The following is a 22,919-nucleotide window of genomic DNA, read 5'->3' on the forward strand; positions in this document are numbered from 1 at the left end:
GATGAGTTATGAAATTTATTCATCAACCCAAACAATGAACATGTATAATTTGTTGGCTTCGTAAAATAAAAGATGTCTTACATGCTAATACATTTTTTAAAAAATTACATTTTTATCAAATGATTAACACAGGGTAAACATGCGAAGCTTTTAAATATTTCTAGGTCACTGTAATATATTATTTATTTGTATAAGTAGGTGCAAAAGTACAAAAAGCTAGAGTCATTATTCAATTTGTTAAACTGTAGCTTGTTTACCACATCAATAGCCAGGATAGACTATGAAGAAAATAAGTATTTGAACCCCCTGCTATTTTGCTATTTCTCCCGCTTAGAAATCATGGACGGGTCTGAAATTTTCATCATAGGTGTATGTCCACTGTGAGAGAGATAAACTAAAAAGAAAAATCAAGAAATTACAATGCAAGATGGGTCATGGCTGGGCCTTCCAACATCACAACGACCATAGGCACACAGCCAGGAAAACCAAGGACGGGCTCCATAAGTTCCATATCAAGGTTCTAGCATGGCCAGCCAGTCTCCAGACCTGAACCCAATCAAAAACCTTAGGAGGGAGCTCAAACTCCGTGTTTCTCAGCGTCAGCCCAGAAACCTGATTGATCTAAAGAAGGCTGCTGTACCAAATATTCACATTCATGTTCTCTGGTGTTCAAATACTATCACAAAAATAAATCGCTAAAAAATCATGCATCGTGATTTCTGGATTTTTCTTTTTAGTTTATCTCTCCCACAGTGGACCTGCACATACGATGAAAATTTCAGGCCCCTCCATGATCTCTATCTAAGTGGGCGAAATAGCAAAATAGCAGAGTGCTCAAATACTTATTTTCTTCACTCTATATACTAGTGTATAGAATTCTACCCATGTATACAAAAAATAAGAGTTCGATTAACCGTAAAATCCGTGAAAAAAGACGGCCACGCAAAGCAGGAGGATAGCATTGGCGTTGACCACGTTTCTCCACAGCGGCACTTCCGATGTGTCCGTGAGCTTTTTCTGCAGCTCGGCCTGCTCCTCCGTGCTCAGTTTCGGAGCTTTCTTCTGGTCGAGGCCGCAGAAACACATGAGCGCCTTCTTGCAAAAGCCAGGCTCCTCTTCTAGTTCTAAGCAGAGGAAAAAAATAAGGAAATTAGTTTTTAAGTTCCTGATTCCCCCACCTTATATTTTTGAAATGTTAGACGTGCTGCAAATTCTTGTCTATTAAATAAAAGCCCACGCGTAGCAAAGGACAAAGTACAGTAATGTTGGGCGGCATTAGCTCAGGTAATAGAGCGCTCGTCTCGGGATCAAGAGGTCACAGGTTCGATTTCCGGCTCCTTCGTGTTATATGTCAAAGTGTCCTTGGGCAAAACCCTCAGTCCCTAATGCCCCCAATAAGCAGGTAGGCGCCTTGCATGGCTGACTCCCTATTGGTGTGTGAGTGTGTGTGTGAATGGGTAAGTGTGAAGCACATTGTAAAGCGCATTGGGAGGTCTTCATTGGCATGAAAAGCGCTATATAAACGCAGACCATTTAGTATTTACCATTTAGAAATCAGGCAATTTAATGTTAGCATACTATATCTGTGCTCATTTGTAACTGTCAAACATAACACAGAAGTCTCAGGACCTCCATAATGTACTTTTTTTTAAAAATAGAGATTTGTTGTCATTACAAATGATTGTCATTCTTTCTTTTAAGACTTGTTTGATTGTTTTTCTTTATAATTCTCATTTTTAGGTAATTATAATTACCATCATCATCCAATGTAGTGGTTCTTAAATTGGGCGAAATAAGATTTTAAAACTAAAGTAAAAATTAGGTCCCATATAAAATCACTAAATAATTACTGAATTGTTTTAGTTTGTTGGACTATCTATCCATCCATTCATTCATCTATCCATCTATCTATCTATCTATCTATCTATCTATCTATCTATCTATCTATCTATCTATCTATCTATCTATCTATCTATCTATCTATCTATCTATCTATCTATCTATCTATCTATCTATCTATCTATCTATCTATCTATCTATCTATCTATCTATCTATCTATCTATCTATCTATCTATCTATCTATCTATCTATCTATCTATCTATCTATCTATCTATCTATCTATCTATCTATCTATCTATCTATACAGGTAAATCAAGTTTTAAAGTGTAATAAATTAGACAAGAGTACTTCCTTCATCTTTAGGTCTAGTCATCCTCATTTTTAATCTAGATTCATTTTTAATCCCACCGATGCGTTAGTGGTTTCTTATTTTACTGCAAATACATGATCAAAAAGGATGAGAAAAGCAGATCTAAAGTATCTCACTCTGAAATCAAGTCATCAGGAATGTTAACTCTTTGCAGGGTGGCCCTCTTTCACAATTACAGTAGGTCAACTAAATGTATGAGGAGTCAGGGTGACCAGCATATGCGGTAGTACGCAATTAATTTGCGTTAAATCATGTAACAATTACCCTCTAGTTCCATTTTGTTGTCTTGTTCAACCCAGTCCTCTTGCTCCAGGTCAACTCTTTCCTCCGTGCAGTTTCTCAGCGTCCAGCATAATCGATACAACTGGATCAAGGACAAACATGTGGAATGACATGTAGTGCTTCATTTATAATTAAAACTCATACAATGCCATTAGTTTTGAACATGTTTTCAGGAGCATTGTCCCTTCGTGCCAAAACGTAAATTTATATTTGAGATATTTGTTTTAAAACACTATTAAAGGTTTTGCGCAGCTGAGTGGTTAGCGCGTCTGAAGTGATTGGTTCAAATCCAGCGACTCGCCTTCCTGTGTGGAGTTTGAATGTTCTCCCTCTGCTAGCATGGGTTTCCTCCGGGCACTCGGTTTTCCTCCCACATTCCAAAAACATGCATGTCAGGTTAAATAGCCGGTCTAAATTGTCCCTACGTGTGAATGAGCGAGTGAGCTGTCCATCTTTGTGTCCCTGTAACTGGCTGGCAACCAGTTCAGGGTGTCCCTGCTCATTTCCCAAAGATGGCTGAGATGGGCTTAGGCACCCCTGCGACTCCATTGAGGATAGGCAGTGCAGATGATGGGTGGATGGAAGGTGCTCTTCATTACTAAGTATAAGACCTCTGGGAATGATTTCAATAAGATAAATCGCTTTGATCAGATCTTTGTCTACACATCAAGGACACCCCCACTTCCTAGTGTTGCTTCCTTTATCTGGCGACTAAGTGTGTGTAGGCATCTCATATAGCGAGTAAGCATTGTGAAGCAGTGTGGTTAAGGGTCGCGAAACAAATAGTACACAATAGTAGACAGTTAACTCTTCACAGAGCTTATTCCTTTCAAAAAAAGATGACAAATTCCCATCGTCTGGTTAGAGAGGGATGACGTTTCGTGCACGTCGTAGCAACGCAGTCGCCATAGTGACCAAAGGTTCATACAACATTCATGGATCAGTTTTGCTATACAATGTTATTTTGCAAGTGCCCTTGTGTTTATGGAAAGCATTGTTTAGATCAGGGGGGCTTCAACTTTTTTCAAGCTTAGAGCTACTTTAGGTTACTAACTAGTACATAAGCCAGCCAGTCTGACACCTAAATTATAAACTTATCATGTTATTACTATGTGTAACTCTGATATTACCAGGTTATCTATTGGGAGTAGGGGTAAATAGACACGGTCAACCACTAAAATACATTATTTTACTCAAAAATCACAAGGACCTAGCACTAGTGAGCTATTTCCAGAACATGTCCATGAGCACCTTCGCTGTCTTAAGGGGGCACCCTGGTTTCAGCAGGCACCTGAGACCTGTGGTGTAGATATTGGAGGTATCCAAAAAAGTAAAAAAAAAAAGCACCAAAGTTCTGCTTGGAATGCGTGTTTTCAGAAAAAGCCGTTTTCTTGGAAACGAGTTATTTGTTAATGTTGTTATTTCAATTTAGCAATTTTCATGTCATGATCCAGCGTGCCATTGTTCATTACCACACTGGCTTCTCATCAGGGGCTTTGTATAGATGGACTTTGGTTACAACCTTAGTTGTAAGATTGTTGCCCAGGTTCCGACTCCTTGAGATTTATTTTGGCATCTCCTATAATAATAATAATAAATAATAATTTCCTTTGTATTGTCATTCTTTGTAACAATGTACACAGAACGAAATGCCTATACTTGTAGGGCTATGGTACTCAATTTTATGTAGGCCTTCAAAAATGAGTCAAAATGAGAAAAAACTGGCTGGCATGGACTCTTAAAATTTGAGATAAATGTCTGGCATTGAATGAGTTATCTGAGGCGGGATTTCAAAAAGCTTTGGCTAAAAAAAGAAAAATCAGTACGTGTTTGTCGTCGATGGGTTTGGTCATAAAAGAGACGCTGACGATGATGATGCAGGAAACCACAAAGAGGATGATGCTGAAGTAGAGGTAGTGTACGCCACATATGACAGTGGGGCAGTTGCTGGGCTCGACGCAGCTTCCTGTGCCATAAGCGAACTCTGCGATCATCCTTGATAGGCCGATGAACAGGCCAATGATCAGCCCGTAAAAGGCACCCTGTTCAAACAACAAAAATAGTTTTTTTTTTAAATTTTGTCAATCAAAAAACATTTTTGCCACAGCAATTTTTTCAGTTACATCTACAACAATTCGAGTGGGATGAATCTGACTTCCTACTTTCGTGGGCTGCAAACCTAATACAGTGGAACCTCGGTTCTCGACCATAATCCGTTGCAGAACCCTGTTCGAAAAGCGATTTGGTTGATCACCAAAAATTGTTTTTGCCATTAAATGTAATGTAAAATCATTTTAATCCGTTCCAACACCCTGAGCGCTTAACATGAACGTAAATATGAAGCTAACCCAGGCTAATCGTACGTTCGCGAACGTGTACAACTAAAAAAATCAGGTCGTTTACACGTCATTTAGCACCCGGGTCTCCACAAAAAGTGGTGAGCGGTTAAAGGATAAAAAAAAGAATTATGAATAGGATTTCTTACCTTTGTGGTGCTCAGCAGAAGCCATGCTGTATGTATAGCAAGATCGGAAACTCGCACACCTTCTTTATATTTTGCTATTATTTCTTTCTTAAATGCAATAGTTGTACGCACTAGCCTTCTTTTTTCACCTGTAGCAAATTTGCTGCTTGCACCGACCTTCTTCGGAGGCATAATTAGGGGCTAAAACACTCCGTTCACCGATATCTAAAGCGAAAAAGAAGTGCGCGCGCACGTCATAACCGTTCTTCACGAGGGGTGGGGGCAATCTACACCCGTACGCTGCTCAGCATCGCACCCTAGCGTACCGGCGTTCGAACTCCGATTTTTTGAACGAAAAGCGAAGCAAGAATTTCTCGAAATTTTTGGTCGAGAACTGATTTGTTTGAACTGAGAGGCGTTCGAAAACCGAGGTTCCACTGTACTCATTGCAAATCACCATCAAAATGCATAAAAATAAAGCATAGATGTCAACCTTTGGCCCACGAGCTAGTCGCGGCCAACTGCATTGTTTTGTAAATCTTGTGAAAGGAAATCTTCAGCTCTGCAAATGATCATAATCTCATCCCTCATCTCATCTCATCTCATCTCATCTCATCTCATCTCATTAGCTGTACCGCTTATCCTTATTAGGGTTGCGGGGGGGCTGGAGCCCATCCCAGCATGATCATAATCATGCAATGAAAATAGTTTTTTCATTATCAAGCTTCTGTTTTTCAGTCCCCAATGTCCCTTTTTAAGCAAAGTAAACCCACCACACCCAACGAGTGATTCAGTAAAACTGGGGTCTCCTACCCTTTTCAACCTGAGAGCTACTTTTTGCTACTACTTAGCCCAAAGGGAACCCACTTTACGGTATTTTACAGACTATAAGGCGCAGTTTTTTGCATCGTTTGGCCGGGGGTGTCACTTATACTCAGGTGCGACTTGTGTGTGAAACATAATTATATCATTCACTTGTTATTTTCACGCTAAACCGTATGTGTGAAATTATTAAAACATTACCAAATCATTTCACATATTATTATCATATTAAAGTGTAGGAGGGCGCTATCACTCTGTGTTGATAATTCAAAAATTGCCGGTGACTTTATAAAAACTGCGAAGGGGATGATTGAAAATGGCAGAGTAAAGAAAATTATTTTCTTAAGATTACAAACTGCAAATAGTAAAATATGCAGCCAAAAACGGTAGTCGAGCAGCAAAAGGAAAATTTGGAATTAGCACAAAGGGACTGTGGAACAGCGGAGGTGACGATGAGTATGATGTAAGGGACGTAGAAGCGAAATGAGGAATCCGCGCATCGTATACCTCCCTACTTGGTACTTGGGGGAGTTTTTAACAGGTAAATGTGACACAAAGGAGGAGTAAAACGGATCATTTGGTAAGCATGTTTTCTATGCTATAGTTATCTGAATAACTCTTGATATGTTACATTGTTACAGGCGCTCCCCTACTTAGGGGCCGGTCACACAGACATTTGCGGCTGAATCACGGCTAAAATTTTGCGTTTTTTTTTTGCCCGTGGATGCCCGGGATGGAAAATGCGCAAATTTGGCCAACCCGCCGTTCATCTGTGGTATGGCCGGAAAAAAGACGCCGGTGACTGTTTAGGTATTGTTAGTCTATCTTCTTTAATCACTCTCTATTATCGATCATTTCATAACACAAAGCTTAGGAGCCGGGTTTCTTACTCTCGGCCAAAAGGGCAAGTTGAGGTCCTGGCTTCAAAGCCTTGTTGCGACCATTGCGAATGCACCGAAAGATTTATTCGAAATGAAGAGAAACTACGCTGACGGGGATCCATGTTCACCCCCTTGACGTCACGAGCACAACTGATGCTCGGCATTCGCGCTGTTTATACGCGGAGAAAGGCGTTTGACTGTCACACGCGTAACACGCTAATTTCACGTAATAACACCGCGATACAGGCGCAAAACATGCTATTATCATGCTCCACCCACGATTACCCGCTGAAATTTCCCGTCCTACCCATGTGTAAGCACGCCCTGGCCGCGGCCAGAGCACGTCGTTTGCGCGTCATTTCCGCGTCATTTCCTCGTGTTGACCGCGTGTGCGGCACGCGGTTTAACACGTGCTCAAACTTTTGAGCAGCTCAAAAGTTTTGAACGCGGCCAACCACGTGAAAATTTCCGACCGCGAGTAAAGCACTGCTCTATCTCGTCTATATGGCGGTCTCTAAACATCCAAAAGCGCTCAACGGCATCAGCTTCACAGCCAGAAAATTCTGGCCGTGGTTCAGCCTCAGTGCGCTCGTGAAAGGCTGTGTGCCCGCGCTCTGAAAATTTGAGCAGTGTAAAGTAATTTCGCGCTGCCACCTGCGCGCGAATTTTCGACTGCGTGATAAGCACCGCTGTATCTCGTCTGAATGGCGATCTTAGTGCGTCCAATGGCGTCCGCCTCAAAGGCAGAAATTTCTGGCCGTGATTCAGCCGCAAATGTCTGTGTGACCGGCCCCTTAGTACAGTTGCAAGTTACGAAAAACATAGATACGAAAAAAAAAATCAGGATGTCGAGAAATTATTGGCCACGTAAGTTAGATTTTTTATTGTACACCTTTTTCCGACTACAAGACAATACTGTAGTAATTCTGTCCTGCGCTACCAGTGAGTTGACTAATTCTTTAAGCTCATTTTCCAAAAGAAAGTTAAACTTAACTTTATTTATTTTTAAAGAGCATATTATTTTATTTTATGTTTATTTCTTAGTACAAAACCATAGAGGTTACTTCTATAAGCCTTAAACATACTTATTTAAACCTTACACATACTTATATAAACTTTAAACATACTTATTTAAACCCTAAACCTGCATTCCACACAAAATATAGCACTGAAGCAACTAACGAACAGATCAAACTCGTTCGTAAGTAGGGCAGCGTCTGTACTGACATTACCAGGGATGTCAATCATGTAACATTAGTATACCGTCCACTTATTCAGCCGGTTGTTCTCTATTTCATTTTAATTTCTAATTGTATTTTAAGATGACACGTATGTTTTTGGTGTTGGATTTTATCAAGTAATTTTCCCCCAAGAATGAGACTTATACTACAGGTGCAGCGTATATATGTTTTTCTTCAATAAAAACTTCAATCAAAATCCGACTTAAGCAATACTAAAAAAAGAAAAAAACTCAACAGTAATACTTTAAAAGTAAATAACTAATGAAGTGCTCAAACCAGGGACCTAATATACTATTTTGCTCTAATTGTGGTTGTTTCAAAACCAATTTTTGTGAATCTTCCTGCGGGGATGAAAAAGGTATCTATCGATCGATCTCTCTCTCTCTCTCTCTCTCTCTCTCTCTCTCTCTCTCTCTCTCTCTCTCTCTCTCTCTCTCAATTTAATGAAACTAATCTCTTTAAAAAGAAGTATAACATGTCACATGCGGCCCCGACTACAAATAGTTGCCCACCCCTGGAGTAGAACATGGAATGGGTTCTAGTAGGTATGCAAATTTTCAAGTAATTTGGGGGCCCCAAATCTAATTTTGCTTAGAGCCCCATGGAGGCTTGGGCCGGTCCTGGGTCTAACCACCACAATTGAAAGGTATTAGGGAAGCCACAAGGCATACATCACCCCATTACACAACCCTAATGAAAAAGGTGTAACATAAGCCAGGACCTTTGCACGGGCGTTTTTTTAACAAGACGATAAACGGAGCAGAGTTCACTCTGCTGTTTTTCCCAAGCTTCTGGTATATTACCTTAACTCACTTACAGACTCATTGACTCGCTTGCAGAAGATGGCCAGTATGAAAACAGCGGCAACGGGCGGCGTGAGGTAGCTAGTGATGGACTGGATGTAGTCGAAGAGCTGACCGCTCTGGGCCGACTGCACCACCGGGATCCAGGCGATGCTCACACCAATCAGCACCAGAATAAAGACCCTGGTAGAAATACCACCATGGCGTGAGGCCAAATCGCGACCACCGGTTTCGCATCGACCTGTCTCACCTGCCAGCGATCATGAGCTCCTTCTCGGTGGCAGAGCGACGGACCTTTGTGTAGATGTCCATGGTGAAGAGGGTGCTGGAACTGTTGAAGATGGACGTCAGGGAGCTCATGAGCGAGGCCAGCATAACCGACAGCATAAGACCACGTAAGCCTGAAAACGAAGAGGTTGGCTTAACCTTTCTCTGACCCGTTTTGGATTTTAAATGCATAAAAAATACCACATGCGTTTGTTTATTGTAAGATGTGAGATCACCCAGGGTGACTCAGTTAAAAATTTAGGTGTCATATTTGACCCCGATCTGTCCTTTCAAACACACGTGAAGAATATTACTAGAACAGCTTTCTTCCATCTTCGCAACATTGCTAAAATTCGTCCTATACTGTCTCAGTCGGATGCGGAGATTATAATTCACGCGTTTGTTACTTCCCGTCTCGATTACTGTAATGCTACTCTCAGGTCTCCCGATGTCCAAAATCAAGAGCCCTCAGCTGGTACAAAATGCTGCAGCGAAGCTTTTAACTAAGACAAGAAAGTTTGATCACATTACCCCGATTTTAGCTAACCTGCATTGGCTCCCTGTTAGCTTAAGATGTGATTTTAAGGTTCTGTTGGTATTATACAAAATCATCCATGGACTTGCTCCATCATATCTTTCAGATTATATTTCCCTGTATGTTCAGGTCCGGAGTCTTCGCTCTGAAAACGCTGGTCTACTAGTGATCCCAAGAGCCAAGAAGAGATCCGCAGGTTTGAGAGCGTTCTCCATCTCGGCCCTGGGGCTGTGGAATGCGCTTCCCCCTGAGATTCAATCTGCAACCTCAGTGGAAATGTTTAAATTTAAGCTTAAAACATACTTCTACTCTATAGCATATAAATAACCTATACTTTATGTTGATAATATGTGTATCATTTGCCCTCATGTAGGTTAATAGTCTGTAAAAAGAGTTTGCAATAGTCTTTGATCTGTGCAGCCCTTTGAGACTCTTTGTGATTAAGGGCTATACAAATAAACATGACTTGACCCGACTTGACTTTATTGCATCAAGGCTTTTTGACTATGTCAGCATGGTATATTTTAAAGGTGCTGTACGGAAACGTTTCTACTCGCTGACGCTATCTTCTAGCATAAGTCATCATTGCAGCCTTTGTTCCGGAGCCCAAAAGACAAACACACGCGCACACAAATCAGGATTTATATAATGGTCTGGATAATAAAGTTTAATTATTGGTAAAAACCTAAAAGATTATATTTTTAAACAATTTTCTGTACCCTTCAGCAGCCTTTCAAAGGCAGACTCTTGCACAATTTTCTTGTATTTTGCAATTATTTCCTTCTTTGACTCTTTCTTGGGACCCATTCTTATGGGAAGGAAAAGAAAAGAAAAAGCAATAAAATCCCTCTCAAACACAAACGGGGCGGCGCTGATTGACTAAGCAGAAAGAAGAGATGGAGCATTATCGCTATCTACTGTTCTTCATTTCCCTCATGCGAAGATTTTGAGTTTTTCCTTGCACTCATGTAGGTTTTAGATAAGGGAATGGTGTATTAATAGTCTATAGTTTGCAATAGTCTGTGGTCTGTGCAGCCCTTTGAGACTCCTTGTGATTAAGGGGTATACAAACAAACATGACTTGACTCCTTATGCGGCATGTACAAGTAACTGCATTTTTTTAGACGCACTCGAATACACTACTTCATCTTTTATCCTAAAAGATTGGCTTTGGGTTGGCTTTTGGCCTGTATTCGAAATGGGCCTTTTTTTACTTTTCACAAAAAAGGATGAGCATGAACTCACTCTGCAACCTCTCCCCCTTTCCTACTACTTGATGTGTTGCATGTCCCTAACAGCGTTGCTAAAAGTAAGAAAAAAAGCAGATAAGCAAGGAGGGGGGGAAACAAAGGCACTTTGAACTCAGTTGGACATTGTTATAGGTGCTCTATTTGAAAATGTTCCATTCGCTGACGCCATCTTTCGGCTTTAGTCATCATTGCAGCCGTTGTCTAGCTTCTTTTGTGGCGCAAGTATCTGCATTCCATAGATGTGCTCGAATAAATTCATTATCATCTTTTTGGGGGTTTGGGTTAGCGTTTGGCTGTTTTTTTTTTCACTATTTCAATGCTACACTAACAAAAACTGTGCTGACGAGCATTAAGTCACCCTCCAACTGTACTGTAGTGGTATTTTTGTAGTATTTCATTAGAATTATTTTTTAAGTATTTCCATAGTAGTTTTTGGGGGGTAATTTTGTTGTATATCTGTAGTTATTTTGTTGTATTTCCGTTGTAGTATTTTTTGTAGCATTTCTAGAGCAATTTGTTGATATTTCTGGTGTAATATTTCAGTAGTAATATTTTTGTGTTATAGTATTGCTGTAGTAGTATTTTTATTTATTATTGAATTATTTTCTTTTCAGGTCCCTGTTTCAACCACTAGATTTGATGTTTAGTTTTGTAGTAATTTTCTAGTATTTTTGTAGTATTTCTGTTGTAGTATTTTTGTTTTCACCACACAAAAGGACATAGGGGACAAAGTTGGCACCCCCCAAAATTTAGTATTATATTTACATATATATTGTCATTATATTTTGACCATTTTCGTAGTTTGCCAACCACTGTTTGATACGTACCGTCAGGCATCAGACGCACCACCAGTTGGGGGTAAGCCACATTGGTGCAGCCCACACTGGCCCCACAGTGTTTTGTGCATTCGTCAGGGTCCACGCAGGCCACCACATCTGGAAAAAAACAAAATGTTTGGCTGCTTTGGCAGGCGGCAAAGAAACGAGAACATCGCTCACCGGTGTAGAGGATCCTACTGATCATTCCAGGGAAAACCATCAGGAACATAGGAAACAGCTTCAAGTAGCCACATAGGATGCAACCACCTTTAACGTGGGATAAATTTTTAGCCGACAGGCAGCGCTGCACAATTACCTAGAGGGTGAAAACAGACAATTCATATCCATCCATCCATTATCTGCACCGCTTATACTCAGTGGGGTCGCAGGGGTGCTGGAGCCCATCCCATCTATCTTCGGGCAGTGGGCAGGGGACACCCTGAACTGGTTGCCAGCCAGTCGCAGGGCACACAGGGACAGACAACTCACTCGCTCACCCACACCTGGGGAGAATATATATACATATATATTCTCTAAAAAATACAATTATTAAAAAGCTGTGTCTTGGCATAAAAAAGATCAAGAAACACTGCACTAGGGTATTGGCATCATTGCAAATAGTAATACAGTACCTTAAAAAAGATTGTCATTGACCAACCCCTGGTGTAGGTATTGTAGACCTATTGTACATGATGTATATCAGCTTTTATTATAAATGAATATTTTCAAAGCAAACTGCAAGTTTAAACTACTGTCAGAAACTTTAAGTGAAAGAACAAAGTTCAGCCTGATGTCAAGACAACTGAAGTTGTGGTTTCCTGTTGACCTATACGCGGCCTCAAAAAAGGTATAACAATCTTGAATTTTGAATGTTATAAACATATTATTGATATTATTGTCTGATTGAAGGCAGTGTCCAGAATATATTCTGCCGAGGCATTAAACTTTATCTTACCAACAACAATTCCAAATGGCTCCACCCTCTTTTGCTCCCACAATAAAGGACTAGAGTGAAAAAGCTTTCAGTGAAATTTAATGAGGCGAGGAGTCATTGTTTGGGTCAACAATTAAATTGAGACCAAATAGAGGAAAAAGCACATTAGTCATTTGGTTATACAGGAAATAGATGATAAAAGTAGTGCAGCGTTATCTGCAAGTGATCTTAACACCTGCTACAACAGCAAATAAACCAGCTCATTCACACCAAGGGACAATTTGCACCGGCCAATTAACCTGACATGCATGTTTTTTGGAATGTGGGAAGAACCTGAATTGCCTGGAGGAAACCCACGCATGCACGGGGAGAACATTCAAACCCATGACCTCAGAACGGTGCTGCAGTTATATATCTTAATCCATCCATCCATTATCTGCACCGCTTATCCTCAGTAGGGTCATAGGGGTGCTGGAGCCCATACCAGCTATCTTCGGGCAGGGCACACCCTGAACTGGTTGCCAGCCAGTCACAGGGCACACAGGGACAGACAACTCACTCGCTCATTCACACCTAGGGACAATTTGGACCTGCCAATTAACCTGAAATGCATGTTTTTGAAATGTGGGAGGAAACCGTAGTGCCCGGAGGAAATCCATGCAAGCATGGGGAGAACGTGCAAACTCCGCACAGGAAAGCTGGCAGTTGGAATTGAACCCTGCACCTCCACACCGTGGGGCTGTGCGCTACAATATCAATCATTATGTGCTGGTTGGGTTGGACTTCTCTTTCTCTGACCTTTTAAAGTGTGTACTAAAAGATGTGTAGATACTAAGCTCAAGCCCGCATCGGCGCCCGACCCAACCAGAGTTTCAACCCAGGTTGGAAATAAAATATCAATCATTACGTTGGGGGTCAGGCCAGACTTCTCTCTCAGGGACTATTTTTCTAATAACTAAGTGCTTACAAAAAATTTGCCGAAAAGTGCATTTATTCAAAAGAAGGAAAAAATATTCAAAAAACACATCTCTCTTACTAGGCAGGGCTAAATTTTTATAGGTGGGTTGAGTTGTTTAAGGCATCCTTAAACGTTGAAAGTACAATATATTTTCTATTAAGCAAGTATTAAAAAACAACTGAGTTAGGGGAACATTTATAATTTTTTTGTACTGTGCATATCTGCTTTGATTTTAATGTTATCATTGCTGTTTCAGGAATCACGCCACATTAGGTAGAAAAAGGAGAGTGGGTGGAGGAGGGAGAGTGACTTTACGCTCGACATCGCCGTTTTTTTTGTTAGTGTAGCAAGAAAATGGCAAAGTTAAGAAAAGGACTGTTTCTAACAAATTTTCAAATTTCACACAGCTGCTACTGCTATTGATGTTTATGGCCCTATTTTCAAGCCGTCAAAATCATGGACGGCCTTAAAGTTTTCCGTGAACTGTTAAAAAAAATCCGTCAATGATGGAAAATTGTCAGTTAATGTTACCACTGCAGAAATACTACAAAATTTTGACTTAAGATTTTGTTACAAAAGACCTTAATCCTTAATCATGAATCACCTCTCCTCCTCCCGAGTCCTCACAACTAAAATATAAAACGGGCTCGGGCTAGGGCTGGCTTTAATACTAGCGGGCCTGGGTCGAGTCGGGCTGAATTTCTCAGGCCCGATCTTAACCCTATATTTCACTGACCTGATCCGTGCACCAGTACCATGTGGCTTGAATAGTAAGTCCAAACACGAGGCCGGGCCAGGGCAAATCTCCAGTGATGGCATCCCTAAAAATGTGAAAGGAGTCTTGCCGAGGCTTGTAGCAACTTTCGCTGATGTTCCCCACGATGGACGGAATAGCCGTCATGTAGCGATCCTGGAAGTTTTCGTAGCCACCCACTTTGTCAAAGGCTGTTACGGAGATGTTTTTGTCAATTCAGACTCCCAGACAGAATTAGAAATATAAATACAGAAGTAAAAAAAAGGCCTTACCATAACCCATGAGAATGAGGGAGCCGATTATCATGATGATGGTCTGTAAGGTGTCTGTGTAGATTACTGCTGCTAAACCACCTGAAAGATAAAACACAACAGTATTAAAGCGCTCGTTATATCTCAGCCAATCCAAAATAATCTTGCTTGATTGGGTTTACGATAAGAATCGAGTTCCTTTTAAAATAAGGCAAAAAACAATAGATTAATTCATAACTTGCGTAACATTTAAAAGTAATAAACATAATAATGTAAATGTTTACTGAACCCTTGTGCTTCATATTCTGGTCGCCTAACTCTTGAAGCTTATCTTCATAAAGTAAGTTAAACTTCACTTTATTCGTCTTTACAGAGCATATTATTTTATGAAATGTTTTTTTTTAGTACAAACCAATACTGGTTACTTATACAAGCCTTAAACATAGTTATATAAACCTTAAACATACAAAATATAGTACTGAAGCAATTTACGAACAAAAAGTCAACTTACGAACGATCGTCTGGAACGTATCTCGTTTGTAAGTAGGGCATCATCTGTACACTGACATGGATTGTGTCAGCCCCATGTATTTTTTAAACTGAGTGCAATATTTGTTAATTCATTTAAAGTGTTTTTTTACAAGATTATATATTTTTCCCTGCTGTTAGGTTTTACAGTAATCCCTCGCTATTATGCACTTTACTTTTCACAGTTTCCCTTTTTAACGGATTTGCATCGTGCATTGTGTTCAGCATTCTGATTAGCTAAACAATCCTAAAGATAGAAGTTAGGGGTCATATATAAATTATAGTTTACAGAGAACAGTATGTTTTATGTGTTAAATGAGTGCATGGGCCTGTTCAATGCATTTTAGAATATTGAATTGCATAATAATTGTAAAATAAATCATGGCTCGACTTCATCCTTAACATCCGTGTTAAACGGGGGATAACTACATTGTATATTTACCGGTACATACTATTTTTATGACCCTTTGGGTTCACATTTATCTTAACCTTTTTTACTGTTCACTCAACACTACTGAGTCAAGCTTATGCTTATCATGCTTTATGGCCCACAAGCAAAAATAACATGCCACCGACAAATGGGAAGAGAGAAAAAGACTGAGACAAGACTTTATCCGTAATACAGTTCACCAGATATTTTTGTGTTCATGTACGTATTTTAATATTGAAATTGGATCTGGGTGTGCAGGGTAATAGGGAAATGAATGCAACCCTGCTGGGCTGACCTGTGACGGTGTACAACGCCGTAATAAGGAGCAGCGCTACCACGGCCAAATAGATGTTTAAACCCAAAGCCTGGTTGATGAAAATGGCACCAGAGAACATGTCTGCCTGGGCGAAAAGGAGATTAAACATTATTGCAATTGACAACAGTTCTGTGATCCTTTACAGACACTTACTGAGATCTTGGTGAAAATGTACAGGAAGAGGGAGAGCACAGAGAGGTAGACACGGATTCGTTGCCCACCAAACCTCTTTTTCAGATACTCGGGCATTGTTACCACCTTAAAAAACATGCAAATTCTGTTTTGTTTTTGGGCTGTGATTTGATAATACTATTTAATTAGGTTGTGTTTTACCCCAGCTTTAATGTAAATAGGCACAAACAGCCAACCCAGGATGACCACCACGATGAGGGCCTGAGGTCAAAACAGTCATTCTTTTCATCTGGGAGAAATAATATTGTTTGAACTTCATTCTTTACTCACGTTCCATTCAAATCCACCAATGGCTATTCCCGAGGCTGCACCCGTCCCGGCAATTCCCACAAAGTGCCCACTTCCAATGTTACTGGCGAAAAGAGATGCTCCAATCTTTGAAAGGTATAATTGTAATTATTGCCTCTTTGAATTTTAGCATTCGGAAGGAAATCCACATTTGGTTTTCCATCAAATATATTCAACAGAAGATGAAAATAAGGGACTTACCGGCCACCAAACCATACTTCTGCCTGCCAAGAAGAAGCCTCCCACAGTGGAGCGGTTAGTACGAACCATAGCCTGACAACAAGAGAATTTGAAGATGCGCTGTCAGAATTAGAATTTTCTTTGTTTTCATTAATAACGACGGGTAGGGGTGGGCAATAATGGGAATTTTATAAAATCACGATAAACAGAGCAGAAAGATTTCAAGTACTGAAAATATTTCATATTTTTTATGAAATAACTATGTTACAAACGTAAACATTTTATAAAAAAATAAATACAAACATTTCTATTACGATTGTTTCAGAGCAAGAGCCAAGACAATGAAACCAAATATATCAAATATTGTAAAACAATTCCCACTAGAAAACTAAAATGCCTTCCAATGTACAATATTTGGAAAATCAAGTCAGTAATGCAAATAAAGTGTCAATTGTCTCTCATTGGTCTTTTTGTGTTAGTGACAACAGATTTACAGGTTTTTCCTTAGGTAGAGTATCCTGATTACATTATGTTTTCAGCTCGTTGTTCTCTGTAAGGTGAGCTTTGTTCATATGTTTATGGGCATTTGTGGTGTTGCCACATTAGCAGACCACTCTATCATACAAATTTAACCTGGAATTGTTCTTTTCTGTATTTGAACTCCCCGTTTCCCCTGTCAGTTTTAGCCTCTGGTAGTGGAGGGTGCATATACAGTATTTGGTTCTATCTTCAGTCTGGCAGGCAGGATGCAGAAGAAGGCCAGGAAGGAAGAGGAGCTTAAAGTGTTCTTGTCAGTAACACAGGCATGATTTTAGAGTGGACAGGTGTGCTTGGTGAGAGAGAGAAGAATTAAAAAATTGAAATCAAAAATTAAAATTAAAAAATTAAAATTGAAAAATGTAATATCATGCCGAGCGATTTTGTCAAAAACGTGGGTGTCACATTTGACCCTAATCTGTCCTTCCAGTTACACATTAAGAATATTACTAGAACCATTTTTTTCATCTTTGGAACATTGCAAAAATTCATCCACCGCCTTGATTACTGTAAGTTCTATTCTCAGGTCTTCCAAAGTCTACCATCAAGAGTTCAAGAGCCTACAGCTGGTTCAAAATGCAGCAGCGAGTCTTTTAACTAAGACATGATCAGGTTACCCCGATTTTGGCTGACCTGCATTGGCTCCCTGTCAGTTTAAGATGTGGTTTTAAGGTTCTGTAGGTATTATACAAAATTGTGCTTGGAATTGTCCCCTCATATCTTTAGTTTCCCCTTTTATTCCTGCTTGGAGCCCTTGCTCGTAAATGCTGGTCTACTAAGAGCCAAGAGGAAATTCGCAGTTTCAAGAGTGTTCTTCATTCGGGCCCAGGGTCTGTGAAATCAGTAACCTCAGTGGAACTGTTTAAATCTAGGCTTAATCACACGTATATTCTATAGTTTATGAATGACCTACAGGACTGTCTCAGAAAATTAAAATATTGTGATAAAGTTCTTTATTTTCTGTAATGCAATTAAAAAAACAAAAATGTCATACATTCTGGATTCATTACACATCAACTGAACTATTTCAAGCCTTTTACTATTTTAATATTGCTGAATTTGGCTTACAGCTTAAGAAAACTCAAAAATCCCATCTCAAAATATTAGAATATCATGAAAAAGTATACAAGTAGGCTATTCAACTAATCACCTGAATCATCTAACTCGAAACACCTTGCGAGGGTTTCCTGAGCCTTAAAAACACTCAGCTTGGTTCAGTAAACTAAATCACAAGTATGGGGAAGACTGCTGATCTGACTGCTGTCCAGAGGACCATCATTGATACCCTCCATCAGGAGGGTAAGACACAAAAAGAAATTTCTCAAAGAGCAGGCTGTTCACAGAGTGCAGTTTCAAAGCATATCCACAAAAAGTCTGTTGGAAGGGAAAAATGTGGCCGGAAACGCTGCACAACTAAGAGTTGGTCCAGTGTGTCTTCAAGTCCAGAGGATTTTTGAGTTTTTTTCAGCTGTAAGCCAAAATCAGCAATATTCAAATAATAAAAGGCTTGAAATAGTTCAGTTGATGTTTAATGAATCCAGAATGTATGACATTTTTGTTTTTTTTAATTGCATTACAGAAAATAAAGAACTTTATCACAATATTCTAATTTTCTGAGACAGTCCTGTATATTTCATGTTAGTTATGTCTGCGTATTGTTTGTTGATGTCCTCGCCACATCAATTGCACCCTCGTCATCCTGGAAGGGGTATTACTTTATGTGGGGCCCCTTCTCAAGATTTCTTAATGTCCTCGTGCTGAGGTTTTGAGTTTTTCCTTGATGTTATGTAGGTTTTAGATCAGGGGATGGTATAATAACAGTCTGTAGTTTGTACTTTGAGATTTCTTGTGATAAAGGGCTAAAACGAATGACCATGACTTAACTTGACTAGAAGGGCTGCGCTATCTACAAAGGGAAGCATCACATTGAGGAAATTGGTGAAGGAAAGAACTATCAATCCCAGGAAAAATGTATGGATCCTCTCCAAAACCTTACTTATTATCGATAATTTCAATATCTGGATCGATCTGCCCTCAAATAACAAGATCACACATGGCACACCGAGATAAACATGTTATAAAGACTTAAAAGGAAAGAAATAGCACGATTATACAATGTTACACCCAGTTTAACGATTGGAAGATATTTTGTTGATTCTCATTATAATGCAATGATGTATACATTACGAAAAGTTTAACATATTGTTTATTGGTTAAAATTTGTTCAATCTGTTTTCCTTTTCCCTATCTTACTCAAGTCTACCGAGGGTGTACACTGCTAGACTATATGCAAAATAAATTCTCATTTCAAGTATATATTTATGTGTCGTTTGAGCATTGACACAAAGACGGCAGGAAAAGTTAACCATTTATCAAACACAACAGCACATCAGTCAGACTGTGGCTTAAACTATGCACATGTGAAAACACTTCACACAAGATTTCAATTTGCTCTGTTCAGACTTCCTGGAGTCACATAAATATTTTCTATGATGACTACTATATTAAAAGATTGTTTTTCTACATGCTATTATGTTTTTTAGACCCCTTTCTACAATCCTCCAGAATTGACACTTCTTTTTTTATAAACTGAAAACGTGCCTGCTCAAATATCAGTTAATAAAATAAAGGTATATCATCATAATAAACGCCACCTTGATTTTCACTCACCCGCTTTTCACTGTTAACTATTTTTCTATTGACCCTTTGCACGTGACGTCACATTGTTTGTTTATTTGCAGTCAAACGCAGGGACTGGTGTTGTGAACACTTGGAGCCCTCAACTATTCCGGGATATGCAGCGAATATTTTTAACAAGGTACCTTTGGTGTATTTCCAAGCATTTTTTATCAAGTATAAGTCACTTCAAAGACACTTACTATAATAAGTTAGCTAGTGCTAACGACCTACGTTAGTGTCTTACTATTGCCATTTCTTATTATGTAAGTAAGCTGCTTTTATTGTGATTAACCAAGGATTCAAAACAATCGTTTTCATTACATGTATCTAAAACTGTTATGTGTTCTACCATAAAGCTTATCAGGCTGAAAGGAACAGTCAACGGATAAAACGAAAATAATCTTCAGAAGTTAGGCAGCACGGTAAAGCAGTGGTTAGCGCGTGTGCAGCACAGTTCTGAAGTCATTAGATCGAACCTCCTGTGTGGAGTTTGCATGTTCTCCCCATGCTTGCGTGGGTTTCCTCCGGGCGCTCCTGTTTCCTCCCACATTCAAAAAACATGCATTTCAGGTTAATTGGCCGGTCCAAATTGTCCCTAGGTGTGAATGAGGGAGTGAGTTGTCTGTCCATGTGTGCCCTGCGACTGGCTGGCAACCAGTTCAGGGTGTTCCCTGCCCACAGCCCGAAGATGGCTGGGATGGGGTCCAGTACCCCCTTGACCCTACTGAGGATAAGCGGTGAAGATAATGGATGGATGGATGGATGTTCAGAAGATAAAACGGCGTTTTCCCAAAGTAAATATGTTTAACATGCTTAAAAGTGATTTGTATACAAGGTGCAAATGCCCTGTCCTTTACTGTTTTATTACATTCCCCAAAAATTTGGAGACAAATTCACTTTAGTAACGTTTGCGTGAGGGGGACATTTCAAGCCGGGGGTGCGTCTCAATGAAGCGCAGCAATTCGTATCATCTACAAAGAACTGGTAAGCATCCACACTTTTGTAAGCTTTTCGATCAGCATTGGTGTATTGGGATACTCCATTTACAGTATAGTGGTACAGATTGTGTGGACTAAAGTGAGACAGACTGGAGGATTCTGTAAGATGTGTGAATATGTCACGAGGTAAACTTTATAGTCCGGTAGCTAGCATTGCTAATGTGATTCTCAGTTTCTCTAGCGAGCCCGCTTTGTGCTTTTCGACTTTTCAGAGGCTCACAATTAGATTGTAGTTAAGGGATGTAATATTTGATCATAAAATTTTTGTTCTTTTTTTCCTCAACATTTTTTCCTTTACTATGACTTAATCTCTTGTGGTGTTTATCAACAACAAAACAACAACAACTCAATTCATTCCCAATACAGTTTTACTTAACTCAAGTAAACTCATAAAAACTGGAAAGTGACAAAAAATAGCATACAAGCACTTATTTAAAATATTGAATTTGAAGTCTTTCTGCCTTTATTTTTATCTTTTTAATGAAAACTTTAACTGCATGTTTTTGACTTTTATTTTGAGTAAAATAATACTGAAGTGGGTTTCCTCAATGTTCTCTGGTTGATTAATGGTAGTCAGCAAACACAGTTACGGTGGGTGCTTTTCGAGTGGCGCCTGAACTGAGACATCAGTGCTCATAACAAGGACAGTATTTCATAACAAAACTAGGAACAAAGTACCGAACAAACAAGTGTACTGGTGGAAGAAGGCTTTCTAGACCCTAACATTTGGTTGGCAATTGCGCTCGAAGCAGGCCTAATTTTTAACTTACAATACCCTGCTAATGCTACACTGACAAATAGAACAGTAAAAAAAAAACCTGCGGGGTTGGGCATGACCTCCCTCTCCAATAACACCCCTAACCCCCATTCCTCAAAGCTAATAACACCCGAACAGCTCTGCTAAAAGTAGAATAAAAGCAGATAGGCGAAGTGGAAAATAAAGCATAAGGGCTAGAGGTAAGATTGGGCCGAAAGAAACTCAACCCGACCCGAGTCACGGGTATATGAACCCGAACCCACCCAAACCTGATGGATTAACTTGAATTGATAAATGAGCCCGAAATAAACCCGAAGCTTTACTTGGGCTGTGCGTGATTCAGCCCTGATAAGTGCGCATTTTGGGTGACGTGTAGCATATGATAGTGAACGAAAAACTGACCAAAACGGCACCGAAAAGACAATCATAAACAAGTCGCAAATAGTGAAATGTTTGGATGAAAAGCAGAAAAAAAGTTTGTAAAGCTTGTGAGCTATTGGCAAGAAGCAAGGGAGTTGGAAGGAGGAAGCGGTGCGTATTTTACCGAGGATAAAAAAAAAAAATCTTTGGACTTCGTGATTTTGATTTAAACTGATATCTAAATAGTTACTTGAGTATAAGTAAGTGCATGCCGTGCATATCTTCCCCACAGGGGAAAAAAGAAAAGAAAAACCAAACGCCAGGCTGGCCCCACCGAATAATTGACATTTTCGGGCCGGGTTAGGGTCTGGTTCGGGCCCGGGCCCAACATCTTGCCTCTAATAAGGGCTTTTGACTTCACTCTTAACTTTAGAAATTTTAAGAACACCTCAAATGACGCACCCCACCTTTAGCAACCAATGATTACTTTTATACCCAAGAAAACCAACAAGTGTTGCATAACTCACCCATATTCCAACAGCCAAGACCACCACAAAATAAATCACAATGACTGATATGTCAGCAGGATTGTTGATGGCCACACCAGTGGTGTCGTTTCCAGATTCGCTCCTCACGTAGGAGAAGCCAAAGTAGTTGCGAGACATCGTTGAAAATGTCCACCGAACAAGAGACGATGAAGGAGACACCTGCGATTACCTGTGCACCTTTACCCTTTCGCTTGGGGCGAGCTCTTGCAAAGAAACATTTGAAGGCGCCAGTAAGGTGGAGAAGATGATTATGAGTAGATGGATTCATGATGTCTGCCTGTGCTCACTGAAAGCCAATAAATGTGTTAATCATCAACACACCAGGAAACATGCTGAGATTTCCTGCTCCGTAAAACATAGTTACAGAGAGGGGTAAGAGGGTTATTCTTCTGTGGTATTTAGTGTGCTGTCCATCCTAGCTATCAGCAAAAGATGGCCTTGACTGTTGAAGCAAAATAAGGGTAAATATCAGTTACTCCAGAGGTGTTTGTGTACGGGAATATCCTTGCATTGAGATACTTGTCTCTACCAGCTCAGTAGCCTAGATGGTAAGGCGCCCGCTTTGAGACTGGGAGGTCGGTGGTTCGCGCCCCGACCGAGTCATTCCTAAGACTTAAAAAGTGGTCGGCGGCGCC

General features: G+C 39.9%; 1 protein-coding gene across 1 annotated transcript; it reads right to left on the minus strand.

Annotated features, from left to right (window-relative positions):
- On the minus strand, positions 1 to 22,507 carry slc5a1 (solute carrier family 5 member 1). The gene is made up of 15 exons (XM_088355376.1): positions 22,264 to 22,507; positions 16,427 to 16,498; positions 16,208 to 16,312; positions 16,079 to 16,138; positions 15,899 to 16,003; positions 15,725 to 15,830; positions 14,493 to 14,573; positions 14,203 to 14,411; positions 11,755 to 11,890; positions 11,584 to 11,691; positions 8,955 to 9,105; positions 8,719 to 8,887; positions 4,320 to 4,535; positions 2,476 to 2,575; positions 1 to 1,124 (listed from the first exon to the last, which is right to left on the minus strand). The coding sequence occupies exons 1-15, from the start codon at positions 22,399 to 22,401 to the stop codon at positions 910 to 912; spliced, it is 1,971 nt and encodes a 656-aa protein (XP_088211502.1). The 5' UTR covers positions 22,402 to 22,507; the 3' UTR covers positions 1 to 909.
- Positions 22,508 to 22,919: the final 412 nt, after the last annotated feature.

The sequence above is a fragment of the Urocampus carinirostris genome, chromosome 16, assembly GCF_059441175.1.
Source record: "Urocampus carinirostris isolate Australia breed hairy pipefish chromosome 16, RoL_Ucar_1.0, whole genome shotgun sequence".
Classification (NCBI taxonomy): Eukaryota; Metazoa; Chordata; class Actinopteri; order Syngnathiformes; family Syngnathidae; genus Urocampus; species Urocampus carinirostris.

What these genes read in the sequence shown, in the direction of transcription:
- slc5a1 (XM_088355376.1), bottom strand. Translation starts at nt 22,401, where the DNA reads ATGTCTCGCAACTACTTTGGCTTCTCCTACGTGAGGAGCGAATCTGGA. An exon ending in ACATTTTCACCAAGATCTCA is followed by an intron (nt 15,831 to 15,898) that starts GTAAGTGTCTGT and finishes CTTTTCGCCCAG; the next exon opens with GCAGACATGTTCTCTGGTGC. An exon ending in CCTCATTCTCATGGGTTATG is followed by an intron (nt 14,412 to 14,492) that starts GTAAGGCCTTTT and finishes TCTCCGTAACAG; the next exon opens with CCTTTGACAAAGTGGGTGGC.